At 60.4% G+C, this 17119-nt stretch overlaps 4 protein-coding genes across 10 annotated transcripts in view; 1 reads left to right on the forward strand and 3 right to left on the reverse strand.

Annotated features, from left to right (window-relative positions):
* ESPN (espin) overlaps nt 1-3478 on the forward strand; it is a 36486-nt gene extending 33008 nt beyond the window's left edge. For all 3 annotated transcript variants that reach the window (XM_021669905.2, XM_064363177.1, XM_064363178.1), the window contains 3 exons: nt 692-771; nt 869-880; nt 2554-3478. In XM_021669905.2, coding sequence (XP_021525580.2) covers nt 692-771; nt 869-880; nt 2554-2701 — 240 coding nt within the window. In that variant the 3' untranslated portion in view covers nt 2702-3478. The remainder of the gene's footprint in view (nt 1-691; nt 772-868; nt 881-2553) is intronic.
* A 232-nt stretch (nt 3479-3710) lies between these two features.
* On the reverse strand, nt 3711-8028 carry LOC105731785 (tumor necrosis factor receptor superfamily member 25). The gene is made up of 9 exons (XM_012473682.2): nt 7929-8028; nt 7573-7707; nt 7033-7200; nt 6865-6943; nt 5589-5644; nt 5384-5491; nt 5175-5212; nt 4541-4721; nt 3711-4308 (listed from the first exon to the last, which is right to left on the reverse strand). Coding segments are annotated over exons 5-9 (657 nt in total). The 5' UTR covers nt 5590-5644; nt 6865-6943; nt 7033-7200; nt 7573-7707; nt 7929-8028; the 3' UTR covers nt 3711-3979.
* LOC105731722 (tumor necrosis factor receptor superfamily member 25-like) lies at nt 6861-8734 on the reverse strand. The gene is made up of 6 exons (XM_064363693.1): nt 8570-8734; nt 8159-8216; nt 7929-8066; nt 7573-7707; nt 7033-7200; nt 6861-6943 (listed from the first exon to the last, which is right to left on the reverse strand). Exons 1-6 carry the CDS (start codon nt 8732-8734, stop codon nt 6861-6863), a joined length of 747 nt encoding a protein of 248 aa, XP_064219763.1.
* Nucleotides 8735-8768: 34 nt separating this feature from the next.
* Nucleotides 8769-17119, reverse strand: part of PLEKHG5 (pleckstrin homology and RhoGEF domain containing G5) — a 32388-nt gene continuing 24037 nt past the window's right edge. For 2 of the 5 annotated variants that reach the window (XM_064363179.1, XM_021669903.2), the window contains exons 7-21: nt 16719-16864; nt 15973-16176; nt 15708-15896; nt 15243-15338; nt 14458-14508; nt 14188-14337; nt 13692-13802; nt 13434-13583; nt 13198-13335; nt 12928-13047; nt 11977-12109; nt 11784-11899; nt 11501-11691; nt 10272-11051; nt 8770-10033 (exon numbers count right to left, since the gene is read on the reverse strand). In XM_064363179.1, coding sequence (XP_064219249.1) covers nt 10024-10033; nt 10272-11051; nt 11501-11691; nt 11784-11899; nt 11977-12109; nt 12928-13047; nt 13198-13335; nt 13434-13583; nt 13692-13802; nt 14188-14337; nt 14458-14508; nt 15243-15338; nt 15708-15896; nt 15973-16176; nt 16719-16864 — 2585 coding nt within the window. In that variant the 3' untranslated portion in view covers nt 8770-10023. Of the gene's footprint in view, nt 10034-10267; nt 11052-11500; nt 11692-11783; nt 11900-11976; nt 12110-12927; nt 13048-13197; nt 13336-13433; nt 13584-13691; nt 13803-14187; nt 14338-14457; nt 14509-15242; nt 15339-15707; nt 15897-15972; nt 16177-16718; nt 16865-17119 lie in introns of those variants that run through there. The other 3 variants (XM_021669900.2, XM_021669904.2, XM_021669901.2) reach the window with 2 other exon arrangements.

Raw genomic sequence — 17119 nt, forward strand, 5'->3', positions numbered from 1 at the left:
TCTGAGTGAGAGCTGCGGGTCCCCCTTGCGGCAGTGTGGTCTGCTTTCTGGTTTTCTACTGCAGCTCACAGCTACCTCCTTGGCTGAGGTCAAGGGAATCACGTGTGCAGTGTTGTCTGTGAAGTGTGCAGTGTACAGACCCTCTGTTCTCCTGTAACATTCAGGAAATAAAACTCTTTGCTGTAAACTGCCTACATTGGACACCACACCTGCCCCCAACGTCACTGCAGCCCCATGACTGTAGAGCAGGTGTTCACTCCATTGGGAAGAGGGCAAGCATGAGCAAAGTCCTTTGCAGGGGAGCCACGGGCAGCCTGAGTCTCCCTGAGCCAAGAGGGTGGTGGGGCCCGCATCTGCGTCTGCCCAGAGGTCCTGGGCCTGGGGCCATCTGTCCACCTGCCCCTGTGCGGAATCAGGCTCCGGACTTCTGGATTCCAGCTACTTATTCTATTTCTGTCCCACTCAGCTCTGATCTCTCTGGCACCTCCTGTTGGACACAAGGGTCTGGGTTACTAAGGGAGAGGAGGCCGGCTCTGAGGGGGCTGTGACCAGGCACCTCCATCCGCTTGTCCCACAGAAGTACATCAAAAGGGTCTCTTCCTGTGACCCTGACTCCTTCAGGTCCCCAGGTTGAGGGTGCCCCCTATCTCGCAGCCCCTGCGGTCCCTGAAGCTTTGTGGTTGTGTTTCAGGAGGAGGAGGAGGAGGCCCGGCTGGCCAGCATGCCCGCCTGGAGGAGGGACCTCCTGCGGAAGAAGCTGGAAGAGGAGAGGTGAGCTGGGGGTCAAGCATAGGCTGGCCTGGCAGGGGGTCTTGACTGCATCCCTGAGGCGGAGGTACCAAGTGACACTGTCTCTTTTTCCTTCCAGGGAGCAGAAGCGGTGAGTGCAGGGCTGGCCCCAACCTGCCACCCTTAGCCCCGCCCATGTCGAAGAGGGTCGTCCCTTCATCCAGGCCGACTTGAGCGCATCCTCCTGTCCCTTAGCCCTCGTAGCACAGCCTCTTTCCTCCCTGCAGTGCCCCGACCCCGTCCCCACAATCTCTCTCTCGTGCTCTGATAACTTTGCTCCCGGTTACTCAGTCCCTGCCTCCTATTAACCTGGCTTTTTCTACCCATCAGTTAACCTAACCCTAGTATCAATCACCTTGATTGTCTGCCCCTCAGAACGTAGTTTCTGCCTCTAGTAATCTCACCCAGCCCGGTGCTGTCCGATAGAAATATAACGTGAGTCACATACGTAATTTAAAATTTTCTAGTAGCCACAGTAGAAGAATATAGGTGAGCTTAGTTTTCATAGTTTTATTTAACACAAAATATCAAAACTATTATTTCAACATATAATAATATGAAAATTATTAATGAGATGTTTTATACTCCTCTTGGAAGTCTTTGGCCAGGCATGGTGGCTTACACCTGTAATCTCAGCACTTTGAGAGGCTGAGGCTGGAGGACCACTTGAGCCCAGAAGTTTGAGACCAGCCTGGGCAATGCAGGACCTCATTCTGCGAACAATTTTTTTTTTTTGAGACAGAGTTTTACTCTTGTCACCCAGGCTAGAGAGCAGTGGGGATCTCGGCTCACTGAAACCTCCACCTCCCGGGTTCAAGCAATTCTCCTGCCTTAGCCTCCCAAGTAGCTGGGATTACAGGCGCCCACCATCATGCCCAGCTAATTTTTGTATTTTTAGTAAAGGTGGGGTTTTGCCATGTTGGTCAGGCTGGTCTTGAACTCCTGACCTCAGGTGATCCACCCTCCTTGGCCTTCCAAAGTGCTGGGATTACAGGCATGAGCCTCTGCACCTGGCTTGCAAAAAAAAAAAAAAATGTTTTTAATTAGCTGGGTGTAGTGGCACACACCGGTGGTTCCAGCTACTTGGGATGCTGAGGTGGGAGGATTACTTGAGCCATAATCTCACCACTGCACTCTACCCTGGCAATAGAGTGAGACCATGTCTCAAATAATTAATAATAATAATAAAACTTAATCTTTGAAATATCGTGCACAATTTACCCCTGCGATCCATCACAGTTTAGACCAGCCACATTTCAAATGCTCAGCAGCCACACGTGTTTAGTGGTTATTCTGTCAACGGGCACATCTACCCTCTATGTTCTCATAACCTGTCTCTAATTCTCAGTCATTGTCTCTCAATTATATGGTCTCTCTGCTCCCTAGCAGCCCCACCCCAGTCCTCAGTAATTCATATCAACAGCTCCCCAACAACTCAAGTCCTGGTCCTGTCATCTTGCTGCTGCACCCTGCCACACCTCCTCATACGGTGCCACCCAGTGACCCAGCAGCTTTGTTTCCAGTAACATCCCAGCCCACAATAATCCAGCCTCAGCCTCCCACTCCCCCAGCTCCCCTGTGCTCCAGTAACCCCATTCTGCCCCCGATCTAGCCCCTCTGTCTTCAGCAACCCAGCCCCCACCCTCAGTAACCCACTCCTTACATGGGTGACCTGGCCTCTGCCTGAGGCCTGGCCCACCCTTTCTGCCAGCCCTGGTATGTGGCCCCAGATTTCACCGGGTCTGCCCCCACCCCCACCCTCAGGAAAGAAGAGGAGCGACAGAAGCAGGAGGAGATGCAGCGGGAGAAGGAGCAGTCAGAGAAGCTGCGGACGCTGGGCTACGATGAGAGCAAGCTGGCACCCTGGCAGCGACAGGTCATCCTGAAGAAGGGGGACATCGCTAAGTACTAGAAGCCAGGCCTCTTGCCCAAAGCCTGGCAGCTCCGAGGGCCCCCGCCCCGCCCCAACCCCAGCCAGCCAGGCCTGGTGGAAGGGCTGGGAGCTGCACAGCCCTCCCCTCCCGCGCTGGAAACCTTCCCTGACCCCCCACCCTGGCCCCTGCATCCCTAGCCCTCGGCGACACTGGAGTGCACCCACCGCCCCAGTCGCCCAGAAAAAGTGCCCAAGCTGCTGATGCAAACAACAACAAAAAAATGCTGCTTATTTGCATGCGACTTACATATGTTTGCATGTTCGTTGAATATCAAAAAGAGTGCAGAGCTCTCCCCAGCCCCGTGGATGGTGACTGTTTTCCTGCGGGGCTCAGCCCCCTCCAGGATGCAGCCCCCTCCCCCGCACCCCGGAACCCGCGTCGCTGGCGCATCCTGGGTGGAGGCAGGCCCCGAGCTCGGGGGTTTTCCCTCACTCCCTGACCCAGATCTACGCCGGCCCAGCCGGGGCGTCATTTCTAATCCCCGCCGAGGGTTTCCTCTCAGTCATTTGTTTACCAGAAACGACGAAAACTGCCTGTCTGCCGGGCCGCAGTTGCGGCTCCCAGGACCCCACTCTGCCCCACCTCCCTCAAGTCTGCGCCCATCCCCAGCCAGGCCCCCTCGCTTCCCAGACCCTGTCATTGTCCCGGTAGAATGAATAGAGGATGAGGGGCCGCGACCCTGTGTCTCCAGCTGCTGCACCCTACCCCGACCCTGTCCCCGCCACCTCACAGCCCGATTAAAGCGTTCTCATCCACCCGGGGCTCCCGCTCACTCACTGGCTGTGGCTGCGACTTGCTCTCTTCTTGTCGGGGTAATTGGGCCAGAGTGGACTCGGGAGGGGCAGGCTTGGGAGCTAAGGCCACAATGGACTCCACCATGGGTACCAGACCCAGGGGTGACAAGATTCCCGACCCCTTCGACTCCCCCAGGAAAACAAGTCCAGGTCACTTAACACCCCCAGCCCCGCAGAAACGCCAAGAAGTCGCTTTTTTTCCCCCCACAGATTTAATACCACGATCTCAGCCAAACTCTGGCCAAGAAACAGAAATCTCTTGACCCCCTCCCAACATTGGTTCGTGCTTCTTCACCTTGGCTGGAGCGATAGGGGCGAGCAGGGGAGGGGCCGGCTGGTGCTGCTACGCAGGGCCGTGCCAGTGGCTTAATAAGTGACATAAAATGTCTACACTCATAAGTAACCGTACTTAGGGCTTCTGCAAGGGCCACCAGAGCGCCTGGGTGGCGAGTGGGCGCCGTGTCACGGGCCGCGCTGCAGGCGGCTGCGCAAGTCCTCTGCACAGCCGTCCAGCCCCATGCGCTCCAGGGCCGCGTAGACGGCGCCCAGGCCGGCGGGCTGCTGCTGGCGCCAGCGCTTGAGCATCTCGTACTGCTGGTCTCGGAAGCGGCCGATCTCCACCTCCACGGCTTCGATCTCCGCCTCGCGCAGCCCCAGCGTGCGCACGAACTCCTTCCAGCGCCGCGCTGGGACCGCGTCCATCACGTCGTAGAGCTGCGGGCCAGGCTGTAGCATTACTGCTGGCGAGCCCGCTGGGGACTCTGGCGAGAGCGTGGGCACAGGAGCGGGGCCTGGGGCAGGGCCAGAGAGAGCCAATGGGGTACGCGGGCTGCGGTCGGTAGGCGGAGTCAGGGGCGTTCGTGCGGGTACCCTAGGCCAGAAGCCCGCTGGATCCCGCCGGTTAGGGCACAGAGGATGAACCCGGTTAGTTAGGGGGCGGAAAGTGGACATGTTGTGAAACCACAACTTCCTGCCCCAGACAGGAGAATGAGGTCAAGGCCTCGGGCCACTGACATCCCTTACCAAGAGCTCTGTTGGGCAACTGGTCCCAGGACCATGTCACCTGTGGGCAGAGCACCTCCTGGGACTGGGGGTAGCCAGGGGTCCAGCCGTTGCCGACCAACTGGACGGTGCTGATCTTCTCACTGCTGTCAGAAGGCGCTAGAAGGGTGTGGGCGCTGTCCGAGGGTGACAGATGGGTGGCCTGGAAGCCAAGAGGGGCCCCAGGTCAGTCCTGCTTGCTAAGTAAGGCCCCTTAGCTGCAGTGCCTGTCCAGGAGGGGACAGTCCCTGGTTCGGTCAGCAGACACCCCCGCAATGACACCTCCCCCAGTTGGCCCTGCTCTCGCTGTGGCCCAGCAGAATTCTTGCCTCTGCCTTGAGTCCCCTGCCCCTGCCTCCTTCCTCTTGTCCCGCAGCACCATGGGGCATTCCCTCCATTGGACTGTGAGTGCTGTGTACATGTCTGAACCCCAGCTGACTGAGCACCCCTTGAGGACAGGCACCGTGCTGGGCTCGTCCACTGATGACTCAGCTCCCAACACCTCCGTCCACTAGGTCTACCCTGTGCTGGCCACGTGCCAAGCTCTAGGGATCACAGTAAGGCTTGATTTTCCAGCTCCAGAAGGCAGGCCCGAATCACACAGTGAGGTTCTTACCAGTGGTGGGGTCAGAGCCTCCATCCCAGCTTCATCTGCTGAGACAGAGAGAGTGCAGTCAGTCAGCAACCAGGCAGGCCTCCTGGACCTGGGTGCTGGTGCAGCTCCTCCAGGGTTCCTCTGCACCCACACTCCCTGCCTCATTTTCCCCTTCTGTATCAGCGTTGAGTAGACTCTGGGCTACCCATCCTGACCCTGTGTGTACTTACCAGTAACCCTGGGCTTGTGAGGCCAGCAGTGGCGGTAAGTGTAGGTCAGGGTGGCCCCAAGCAGGAAGGGGAACACAAGGCCAGCCAGGAGCACCTGGACCCAGAACACTGAAAGCAGCTGGTGGGTGTCGGGTGATAACACCCCCACCCGCCTCCTCGTGGCCCATCCCAGTTCTCCCACTCGAATTCCCAGCACACCACCTACTCTGCCTCCAGCCACAGACAGTGGCACAGCGCTCTGGACAGCTCCCCAGGGTGCTCCTGCAAGGGAGGGGGTGGCCTGAGGGATGAGGGGTTGCACACAAGGAGGGGCTCCCCAAGACTGCCCAGCATCTGCTCCAGCCTAGAGACCCCTCCCTCCCCAGGCCTCTCTCCTGTGAGCCTCACTCTACCCAAGAATGTTCCTGTCATTCTGTCCCCAGTAACAATAACGGCAGATATTATTCATTGAGCAGCTTCTAGACTACATGAAGAGTCACTAGAATGTCAACCCCAAAAGGACAGGAATGTTTGCCTATTTTGTTCTCTACTATATCCCCAGCACCTAGAACAGTGTCTAGAACATAGCAGATGTTCAATAAAGACTTGAATGGAGGCTGGGTGAGGTGGCTCACACCTGGAATCCCAGCACTTTGGGAGGCCGAGGTGGGTGAATCACAAGGTCAAGAGATCAAGACCATCCTGGTCAACATGGTGAAACCCCGTCTCTACTAAAAATACAAAAATTAGCCAGGCATGGTGGCACACGCCTGTAGTCCCAGCTACTTGGGAGGCTGGGGCAGGAGAATCACTTGAACCTGGGTGGCGGAGTTTGCAGTGAGCTGAGATCACACCACCGTACTCCAGTCTGGGCAACAGAGCGAGACTCTGTCTCAAAAAAAAAAAAAAAAAGACTTGAATGGATACAGAAAGTCCCTTACCTCTAATCAAAGGCCTGTGGAGAACCTACTAACATCCCCATGTTCAGAAAGGGCCACCACACATCAGAGAGGTTAATTCTCTGAACTTGCCCAAGATACCCTAGAGAACCAGCGGCACAATCCTGACTCTAAGCCCAAGTTTGTTTGTATTTATTTATTTTAATAGATGAGGTCTCACTCTGTTGCCCAGGCTGAAGTGCAGTGGCATTATCATAGCTCTCTGCAGCCTCAACCTCCTTCAGCCCAAGTTTTAAAGCTGTATCAATGTGACTCTCTGTATAAGTGACAAATCCATCCATACTATCTGGCTGGAAGGACAGTTGGGTGGGGGGATGCTGGCTGAAAGTGAAGGCATATACCCTTATTTATCTGGCTAAGGTGGATATAGATTTCTCTTTTGCCATCTAAGTTTGCCTGAAGTGGGCCCCACCCACCACAGAGCCAAGCTCTCTACTCCCTGTCCCCTCTTCCCATTCCTGAACTGGCAGCACCTGCCCTACCCCAGGTCCCCACCTTGCTCCCAGCAGCCCTTCCCTCCATCCCAAGACAGCTAGGAATTACGTGGGGCAGGACACGCAGGCATCATGGTGTTCATAGAAGCCGGGCAGGCAGGTCCCACAGTCTGTATCGTAGCGGGAACCTGCAGTCCAGGAGAGGTGTGGGTCAGCATGGGACGGGAGTAAGGGGAAGGGGGTCTGGGAGTAGACAGCCCTGGGTGGGGGTACTCACAGAGCAGCCTCGTGTGGCGGTGCAGGGCCCTGCAGTCCAGGCAGGGTCGGCAGTAGAAGGGTGAGCTGCTGATACACTGGCTGACCTGGCACTCCACAAACCAGCCTGGCTTACAGCCACAGTGGGTGTCTGCCACTGCAGAACAGTTCTCCAGGGCCACCTGGGAGGCTGGTGGGGTGCAGGGAGATGGGGAATGGGGAGTTGGTCAGGGCCAGAGGCTCCCATGGAGTGGCAAAGGCAGAGGCAGACTTCCCCCACCAAGATAATGGAGACAGGAATAGGTGAGAGACGGACAAGGGTAGGGCTACCCTAAAAGAGAAGCTCAGAGAGCAAGGCCAACCAGAGGCCGATGCACATGGAGAGACACAAAGGTCACCAGGAAGAGAGAAGGGGCAAGGGCATCCTGAAGGAGGATCAGGGAGGGCTCCGGCAAGGGTGGGCACAGGACCCTCACACCCCAAGGCTGGGCCCAAGCCAGCCACTTCCTTCTGAAAGGCCTGTCCTTAGGAACCCCCTGCCAAGCACTGAAAAGCCGCTCACCCTGCTCATCGCAGACTTGGCAGCGAGCACATTCAGAATTATGGTGGTTCTCCCAGGCCAAGAAGCTGTCTCGAGGACACGGAAGGCAGGTAGAGTTCCCGCAGGGCTCCGTGCAGGGGGCCTTCAGGTAGTACCCTGTGGAACCAGGCAGGGGTCAGGCAGGCAGAGGGGCTGCCCAGCACCCCCTGACCTGCTCCCTGCCATGCACTCCCTCCCTCTCTCCTTCTCTCCCGCTCCCTATTTCTCTGTCAGCCCACCCCTACCTCCTCCGCCAGCCTCCTCTTACTTCCCTGGCCCGCCCACCACCTCTCCAGCCCGGCCTGCCCCATGCCCCTCCCACCCCTGTGGCCACTTACCCGCTGGGCAGCCCCTGCAACAAAACAGACCAATCTTCTTGTAGAAGTCACCGGCACAGTCACACCTGGGACTACGAGTGCCACCCTGGGCCTGGGGCACCAGGAGCACCAAGAGGAGCGCCTGGGGGACAGGTGCTGCTGACTCTCAGCGCAACTGCCCACGTGGGGCCTCTCCCTGCCACGTCTCCTCCATTTCAGAGGCCCCAGCATTTGCCCACAGAGCACCCCACTTCCCAGGCCCCGGGCACAAGGGGTGCCCCAGGTGGAGATGAGACTAACTTCCTTCCCCTGTGCACACACCGGGCTTGGGAGGGGCAGAGGAGGGGGCTCTTGCCAGCCCCGCACAAGTTTTCTTCCACTAGGGCAGGGACCCGGCAGCGCCCCCACCCATGCTTTCTGCTGGGGGAGGAACACTGATGATTCTCTGCCTGGGGCCCTCAGACCCCCTGGGAGGGGTTTCCTCTCAGTGGAAGGGCCCCGCCCTGGCGGAGCCTCCAACTAGGTCGGAAGGGGCGGCCAGCCCAGCCCCCAGCGACGCTTGGAGCGGAGTCAGTCGCGCCCGGGTTGGCCCCTTCCTTCCTTCGTCGAGGCTCTTGGGACAAGGCTCAAAGCTGCCCCTCGCCTCCTGCGTCTCAACTCACCGCAGCCGCCACCGCCGCCGTCACGCAGCCCCGTGGCCGCTGCTCCATGGCCCTCCGCGCCGCGCTGGGCCCTCGACGGGCGCCCAGGGGCTTCCCGGCTCCGTCCGCTCTTCCCGTCGTGGTTCCGCCTTTAGCCCCGCGCCCGCAGGGCCCGCCCCGCGCCATCTAGAAGGGCCCGCCTGGGGGAGGGGCGGAGCCGCGGAGCCCGACCGGGGACCTCCCTCCCCGCCCCCCACCTGAGCTCATTTGGCGCCAGCTGACAGGCCCAGGGAGAACGCGCGAACGCGACCAGGGCCACAGAACAGAGATGCATCCCAGTCCCCACACCAAGTCTCACCCCAACCCTGAGAACCACTTCAAGGTAGAGTCAGGGCAAGTGAATTCTCTCGACCTCTGCACCCCCAGCCATGGAGGGGGTTGGGTCAAAAGTACCCGAAGGTGCTGGGTACTGTGGCTCACGCCTTTGGGAGGCCAAGGCGGGCGGACCACTTAAGGTCAGGAGTTCAAGACCAGCCTGACCAATATGGTGAAACCCCGTCTCTACTTAAAATACAAAAATTAGCCAGGCATGGGAGTGCACACCTGCAGCTCCAGCTACCAGTGGGGCTGGGGCAGAACTGCTTGAACCCGGGAGGCGGAGGTTGCAGTGAGCTGAGATCACACCACTGTACTCCAACCTGGGCGACAGAGTGAGACTCTGTATTTAAAGTACCTGAAGGGACCCCCACAGGGGACTCACCTTCCCCCGAGAGCTGGTCTGAGTGTGGGAACTGGGCACATTCGCCACTGAATCCCAGGGCGCACCTGAGGAGAGGCTCTGGTTGTGGCTGAGGATGGGGAAGTCTGGGGGTTTTGGTCCGGTGGTAACCCATCCCCCCATTATTTCACAGATGCTTCCCACAAGCTCCATCTGTGGCCCATCTGTGGCACGTAGGGGTCACAGGAACACGGGAGGCTGCCCTGAGCTCAAGGCACCGAGTCTCTGGGCCCCAAAGCAAAGGACTCTTCCCAGTGGAGTCTAGACGAGTCTTTATAAAAGAACCAAAAGCTCAATAAATATGCAACTTTACAGAACCAGCCCAAGCCAGAGGTGGCCTGTGGGACTGGGAAGGTAGGGGCGGGGCAGGAGCAAGTCCCACTGGAGGCCAGTGAGGGTGGAAGGAAGTGGGACGGGCAGCCTGGGAGCCCAGCCCTGAAGAGTCGAGCTGGTAACTTCAGGGAGTAGGTGACGAGGGGCTGCCTGCGAAGGTGGGGGTGGTACTGCAGCCCGAGCCACCTCCACTCTCCACTGCATCCAGTCTGGCAAAGCACAAATCGGGCCAGGCGTAGGCAGGGTCCTGACCAGCATCCGGCTCACGCACAGAGGCAGTGGCTGAAGCAGGTGCCGGCACACCCCAGGAGGCAGGCTGTCTGCTGTCTCTTGGTCAATGGCACTCTTGGGGGCCTCCCTCTCCTCAGACCTCCCTGCAGGGTGGGGACGGGAGAGAGTCCTTCTTTGGCTGAAGCCATTCAGAGTGGCTCTGGCCACCCTCTCCTCCCCAGAGCACTCCTCAGGCACCTTCACAGCTCCCTACACCCAGACACTGGGCAGGGTTCAGGCTCCCTCCGCCATCACCCTCCCCAAATGTGACGCTCCCAGGCATGACTGGGCCCCATGCCAGCGCCCTGAGCTGCCTGCCCTACCCCAGGCCAGGCCACTCACGAGGCAGTGAGCGTGGAGTTAAGCAGCAGGGTGGTCCTGATTCGGTAGAGCTGGGCCAGGGTCAGCTTCCTGTGCTGAGCGGAGACCCCTGGTGGGGGTTCAGGCTGGACCTCGGGAGAGGCCCCCGAGGGCAGCTCTCCACACCTCTTCCTGTCGGAGCCTGCAGGTTCCCCGGCCAGGCAGCTGCTTCTGTCCTCGGGCTCTGACAGCTCAGGACCACTGCCAGGGCTGGGGGCCCCCCGGCAATCCCAGCTGGGCCCAGCTTCCCGAGGGGATCCCTGAGTCCTAATACCTGGGGCTGGAACAGCCAGGCAGAGCTCTGACAGGCTGCGGCTGGGGGCAGGGGGTGCCCCATGGGTGCCAGCCCCTGCCAGCAGCTGGAGGAGGCTGGCCTCAGACTTAGACTTGAGCAGGTGGGGCGGGCAGGTCAGCAGCTGTACAGGGGTGCGGCGGCGGAGACGGGGCGAGGGTGGAGGGGAAGGAGCTCGTGGGGTCTCTGGGGGCTGAGGCACTGGCTCTGCCATGGGGGCTGGGGCCACAAAGTCTTGTAAGGAGGTTGGGGAGAGGGTGCCATAGGCAGAGTCCATGGAGCAGGAGCGGCCGTCCACTGGGCCCAGGGGCAGCAGCTCACAGGTGGGCGTGGCAGATGAGGCAGTGGTGCTGAGAGAGGTCTCATCGGACTGGGAGCTGAAAGGACCACCGTCGAACTCCGGCGAGGACAGCGTCTCACCGGGCTCCACCACAACCATGGCCAGGGTCTCCGTGGAGCCATCCGAGGCACTGTGGGGCCAGAAGCAGAGTCAGCCCAGGTCATGAAGCCTAGGTGGCCTGAGGCAGCCCCGGGCTGGGCAACACACAGTGAGTGGCATACAGCCTCTGCCCTCCTGGGGCTGGAGACTCAGGGATGGCAGCATGTGGCAGGTGTGGCAGATCTTCCAGCTCCACTGCCCACAACAGACCTCAGTAGCACTTTTCCCTGTCAAGGCTGGACCTGCTCTAAGGATCCTCAGCACAGCACCCCAGGCAGCTACCACGAACGGATCAGAGCTGGCAGCATGTGGAAAGGTGTCTGCCCTCCCCACCTGGACTCCGGGGGAGACAGAGCCCCGCTCCCGCCGGGTTCATGACAGAGGCCATTGGGAGGACGGGGACGTGGCTGGGCCTCCAGGAGTCCTAGGCTGGAGAACTTGTCCTGCTTTGACCTGCTGGGTGGTCGTGAGCAGACATACCAGTGCTGAGAGTCGGGGCTGCCACTGCTTTTCCGCAAGATGGTGGGGGAGCTGGCAGCTGAAGTGCTACTCTCCTCGACTTCCTCCTCCTCCTCCTCTTCCTCCTCCTGCTCATCCTCCTCCTCTTCCAGGCTCTGCAGGGGCTGCTGGCTGCCTGGGGGCTCCTGTGCACGAAGCTGCTGCAGCTGGTTCTGCAAGGAGTGTTGGGGTGCACTGAGCAGAATGGGTTGTGACCAGCAGCTCCTCCATCAGCCCTGCCACCCACTCACCACTCTTCGCTCACCTGGGCATTATAAATGGTGTCCACCCAGCCACGGCATAAGGCCTGGCCACTGGCCTGGAACGTGTAGGCCCCCACAGCACTATGAAACTCATTCAGGTAGATAAGGAGGAAGGAGCCTGGGTAGGGAAGGCCCAAGTCAGTGTGAGCAGGGACGATGGCCCCCGCCCAGAACCAGGGGACCAGGGCTCCTTACCAGGGTCACGTAGCTCCCGGCACACGATCTTATCCACCAGCAGTGGTGGCCTGATGACCTTGGTCCTCTCGGCCTTCTTCACTGCCTTGGTCACCAAGAGTAGATCCGTGAAGAGGAAGCAGTACACGTCCATCTGCAGTGAGGGGGCCAGAGAGGCCAGCAGGGTCAGGGCCAGGGCTGTGGCACCGGCCTCCCCTGGGAGCACTCCTCCCATCATGAACCTTCAAGTAAAATTAAAATGAAGAGGGAGATGATTCTCTTTCACTGAGATGTATGTTGAAGACTTATCTCAATGCAAGTTTACATTAAAAAGAAGAGTAATGACTTTGAGGCCGGGCACGGTGGCTCACGCCTGTAATCCCAGCACTCTGGGAGGCCGAGGCAGGCAGATCACGAGGTCAGGAACTCAAGACTAGCCTGGCCAATATGGTGAAACCCCATCTCTACTAAAAATATAAAAAATTAGCTGGTGTGGTGGCACATGCCTATAATCTCAGATATCTGGGAGGCTGAGGCAGGAGAATCACTTGAACCCAGGAGGCGAAGATAGTAGTGAGCCGAGATGGCAGTGAGACTCCAGCCTGGGCCACAGAACAAGACTCGGTCTCAAAAAAAAAAAAGAAGAGTGTTGACTTTGAAGTCACTGTGTGCAAGCTCTCAGCTGCCCCGTGCCTGAAGGGGCCACAGCACAGGAGCAGGGCTCTGGGGTTCCTGGCCCATTTGTGGAATGCGGCCGCCCAGGAACCCACATGGCACCAACAGGTGGGCACAATCGGCACTTCCAAGAGCTAGGACCCTGCTGCTGGACTTGTGAATGGCAGGCAGAGAACTGTCATTCACTATGACAAGATCACTGGTTCTTGAGTCATTACCCAAGTGACTGGGAGCTAAGAGGGGCCCAGCAGGTCCCCAAGAAGGACAAGGCACTGGGGGGGGTGGCCCTGGAGTCACCTTGCTGTCCTTCCCCTCCTTCATCCTCAGGCTCCCCTCCAGCAGCAGCTGTCGCGTCTCCTCCGGGGAGGCGCCGGGGATGGGCGCTGTCAGGTCCAGGTGCAGAAATTCCTTCAGGAGCTGGGGATGGAGAGCTTGAGTGTAGGGGAGGCCGGGGCCTGACCCCCTTCTCAGCTAGGCATCCTCAGTGGGATGCCCAGCACAGCCCCAGCCTGCCAGCTTGGCCTTCCTCCCTCCCAGCCGGCAAGCCCCACAAACACACGCGCCCACCTTGTCCACTTCATCGCTGCTGCTCTCCACCACCTCGTAGGCGTCGATGCGGCTCACCACGGCCGCCAGCCGCTGCCGCTCCTGCCGCTGCCACATGCATGTGTTCACGTGATGGATGAAGCGCTCCATGGAGCCGATCTAGGGGCAGGGGAGGGGGCTTCAGGCCCAGGGTTTGGACAGGACAAAGAGCCGCGCAGGGGGGACTGCTCCGCCCCCGCACCGGCCAGCAGGGTTACCATGACGACGACGGCCTCCTTGGCGCGCGGCTCCTCGGTCTTCCTCAGCACCGACTTGAGCAGCAGCGGGTACTTGGTGAGCCGCTGGTGGGGCTTGGCCAGCATGTCGCTCAGCTTCAGCCGCTGGCACTGTGGGTGCTTCTCCGCCCACTGGAGTGGGGGAGTGGGGGCTCAGGGAAGGCCCCGCCCCACCCGGCCCCACCCAGGGTCGCATCCTCCTGCGCCCCTGCGCCCCGCCCGTGACACTCGCGCCCTCACCGTGATGTAGGCCCGGAAGAGGTCGTTGTCGCGCAGCAGGCCGCGCATGTACTCCATGCAGCCCTCCTCCTCCATGCAGTAGCGGATGTAGGGCTTGAAGAGCGAGCCGAACTGGCCCGGGGCAGAACAACCACGGCGCCGGTTACCGCGCGCTCCCTGCGGGCCGGCCCGCGCCTGGCGCTGCGCAAGCGCTTCCTTACTGCACCTGGGCGACCACCCCAGGGGGGCGGCAAGCTTATGATCCCTGTTTCCAGATGAGGAAACAGCCTCAGCCAAAGTGACCACCCGCGGCCAGGGAGCAGGGGTGGATGGCCAGGTGAGGGCTCAAACCCGGGCGACTGCCTCGTAATTTCTCACCCTTGGCCACAAAGGGTCATATGTGGTCACGGGCCTGGGGGAGGTTGGGGATGCTGGGCAGACCGGATCGGGCGGTGGAGACTTTTCGGCGCCCCAGCCCTGCTTCAGTGCCCGCGACTGCACCCGACCCCGCCCGTACCATCTTGAAGCCTTTGAGGAAGTCCCCGGGCTGCAGCAGCGCCCGCGTGCGCCGCGCCTTCTCCAGCACCGGCGCCATCACGCCGGCCCACAGCCTGCGGTGCAGCTGCGCGATCTCCGGGATGTTGCTGAACAGGCGCTCCGCCTCCACCTGGACGCGGCGGGAGGTGCGGTTGGCCACGCCCCTCCACCAATTTAGCCCCGCCCCAGGTCCAGGTCCCGCCCTCCTCCCTGGTACCACCCCCGCCACCACCCCCAAACCCCACCGCACCTCACACAGCAGCCCCGACTCTTGCAGGTTCAGGAGGCAGCACAGGAACAGCTGTGGGATCAGGGGATGCTGCGGCTGGGGTCGGGGGGAAGGAGGTTGTCCCCGCCCTAAGGCCCCACCCGGCCTCAGGCTCCCCACCACGCCTCCCCCATCCCCTTCCCAGTAGGCCCCACAGCAGCCAGGAATAAGCAGGCTGTCCCCTTTGGCCTTCGCACCTGGGAGGTCCAGACCCTGAGGAAAGACCTCACAGCCCTCCTGAGGTCACACTGCCCTAGCCCCTCCTGGAGGGAAGCTCTGGCGAGACTGGCCTTGTAGCCACGCCTGGAATTCTCTTTTCCACCTCTGCCCTGGCTCAGCCTCCAGGTTTCACCTCTGAGGGTGCTTCCTCCCTCCAGAAAGCCTTCCTCCAACCTCCAAGCAGGCGCTCCACTCCCTGCACTCCCTGAGCAGAATCCCTACACTGCCTGCCTGCTCTGTCCCGTCCAGGGTGCCGGCTGCTGAGCACCCGGCACACAGCAGGTGCTGGGAAACAGCCACTGAATGAAAGTGAAAGAATGAGGCCCCACCTGGGAGGCCTAATTCAGCTGAACCTCACACACCTGCCCAAAGCCTCCTCCCAGGTTCCTCTAGGAGCCCCCTCCTCCCTGGGGCGGCCCTTCTCTGACTTTCCTGCCCCCACCTCATTGCCAGGCACCTGCTCCTTCTGCAAAGGCTCAGACTCAGCTGAGGGCTGCCAGAGAGAGACCAGAAAGTTGGGGGCAGGGCAGCAGCGCGCCCCTACTCACGTTGGTGATCACCCGAAGCTTCCTGATGTAGGAGGCCTCCGTATGCAGCAGCTCCCACACCGCCTCCTGCTGGTGGCACTGCCGCCGGGTCAGCTTCTGGAGGGAGGGCAGGACGGTCAACCAGGAGGCCTGGAGCACCTCAGGGTGGCCAGAGAGGGTGAGCAACGTGCATGCCCTTCCTCATTTTCCTGATGGTGACACGGAGGTCCTAAGAGGAGCAGGGTCACCCTCGACATCCCATGAATAATCACAGTCAAAACACCCAAGTTCTGGGCCCTCCTCTGCCACTAAAACAGCCAGGCAGCTCACGATTTTTATCGTGAGAAGAGTGGCCTCTTTATATATTTTTATAATGAGAAGAGTGGCCTCTCTGGGGCGTCCCATGGCACATCCTATCACTGGGTCCTCCCAAGGGCTGTACCCCTTTCAGGACAAGGAGGAAGATGCGTGGTGGGCTGCACTTACCTCATGCCCATCAATGAGCTCCCGCCAGCTGTCCTCCAGCCTCAGGCAGGCATTGTCCTCATCCTCATCCTCATCATCCTCCTCCTCCCAGGAGTCATGGTCAAAGCGCAGCCTCCGGGGCAGCCTGGGCAGCCCGAAGAGGCCATAGGCATGCAGCTTGCCCTCCAGCTGCTCCATCTTGTCCACCTCCTGGAAGGACACCCTGGTCAGGGTCAGAGGTCACGGCCAGCCAGCTGCCCGACCCTGGGCTGATGGGGCCACGTACCCGGCCAAAGGTGCTGGTGCTGAGGCCTGAGCTGAAAAAGCCGCTGAAGCGACTGGCCGCCCGGTTCTTCCAGCTGTCGCCGCTGCTGGTGCTGCCACTGCTGCCACTGGGCAGAGAGCAGCTGGAGGGCGTGGGGGGCTCCTGCCCGGGGATGCTCGCCTCCCCCAGGAACTCCGACATGTTCTTGCGGCGGCGGCCAGGGGCCTGGCCAGGGAGGGGTGGTCAGAGCCAAGACTCCCTGCCAGCCCCCATGGCCCCACCCCAGGGCCTCAGGCCAGTCTGGGATGAAGGAGGGTCTCTGCGTCTCTACCCTGGGGTGTCCCCTCTCCTGGGACGCAGACACATCTGGAGGCCGGAAAGTCCAGACATAGATACGCCCAGACTATCATCCCCCAGTCCTCCAGCCTCAAGCATGAAGCACAGAGTTCGTTACACACACTCAGATGCACTGGCAAATGTGGCACTGGATGGCCTGTAGCCCCGGGCACAAGTGCTGTCAGGCACACATGCACACACTGACTCCCTGGCACTAGAAGAGTCCTAAGATACAAGCCGTCACCTTGGGCTATGGCCAGATCCAGAGAGAGAGTCCCCTACTCTCACAGCCAGCCCCCTTTTCCAGAAGGGGCAATTAAAACTCCAACAGGGGGCAGTGAGAGACCCAGGGTGACTGCCACTGCGGAGGGGCTGTGGGTCCAGCCTGGGCCCCTTCCCACCCGCTCCCTGACACATCCCCTCCTCCTCACCAAGATATCCAGGCTCTCCCGGCGGCTCTGGGGGTCCACGCGCTCCAGTGCAGGGGGCCCAGCCCCGGCCGGCCGCAGGATTGGCAGACTCAGGGACTTGGAGTCCTTTACTCCCTGCTCCGCCTTGCCCTCGTCTCCAGGCTTGGCTGGGGCCGCATGTGGGTGCCACAAGAGATCCTCAGCACCCAGGTGTGGTAGAGGAGAGGCCCCAATCCTCTCTCCCCGGAGGATCCACACCAAGCCTTGCCTGCCCTCCCCCAACAGCCCTGCCCTGCCAGCAGCACCCAGCAGAGACACCTGTATGGTAATGAGGCTGCTCAGGCCCACGGCCAATGGGAACCTGAGCCTGGGAAGGGCACCTATCTCCAGGAGGCCCCACCAGCCCCAGCGGCCCCATCTGC

Source organism: Aotus nancymaae, unplaced genomic scaffold, assembly GCF_030222135.1.
Source record: "Aotus nancymaae isolate 86718 unplaced genomic scaffold, 86718_ANA_hifiasm-v0.15.2.pri h1tg000053l, whole genome shotgun sequence".
Lineage (NCBI taxonomy): Eukaryota > Metazoa > Chordata > Mammalia > Primates > Aotidae > Aotus > Aotus nancymaae.

Coding starts and splice junctions, on each gene's coding strand:
- LOC105731785 (XM_012473682.2), bottom strand. Junction 4,722..5,174: donor AGGCTCTGACCCCACCACTG/GTAAGAACCTCA, acceptor CTTGGCTTCCAG/GCCACCCATCTGTCACCCTC. Junction 4,309..4,540: donor GTTGCCCAACAGAGCTCTTG/GTAAGGGATGTC, acceptor GCCCTGCCCCAG/GCCCCGCTCCTGTGCCCACG.
- LOC105731722 (XM_064363693.1), bottom strand. CDS start 8,734: ATGGCGCGGGGCGGGCCCTGCGGGCGCGGGGCTAAAGGCGGAACCACG. Junction 7,708..7,928: donor TTGCAGGGGCTGCCCAGCGG/GTAAGTGGCCAC, acceptor CTGGTTCCACAG/GGTACTACCTGAAGGCCCCC. Junction 6,944..7,032: donor CCGCCACACGAGGCTGCTCT/GTGAGTACCCCC, acceptor CCTGGACTGCAG/GTTCCCGCTACGATACAGAC.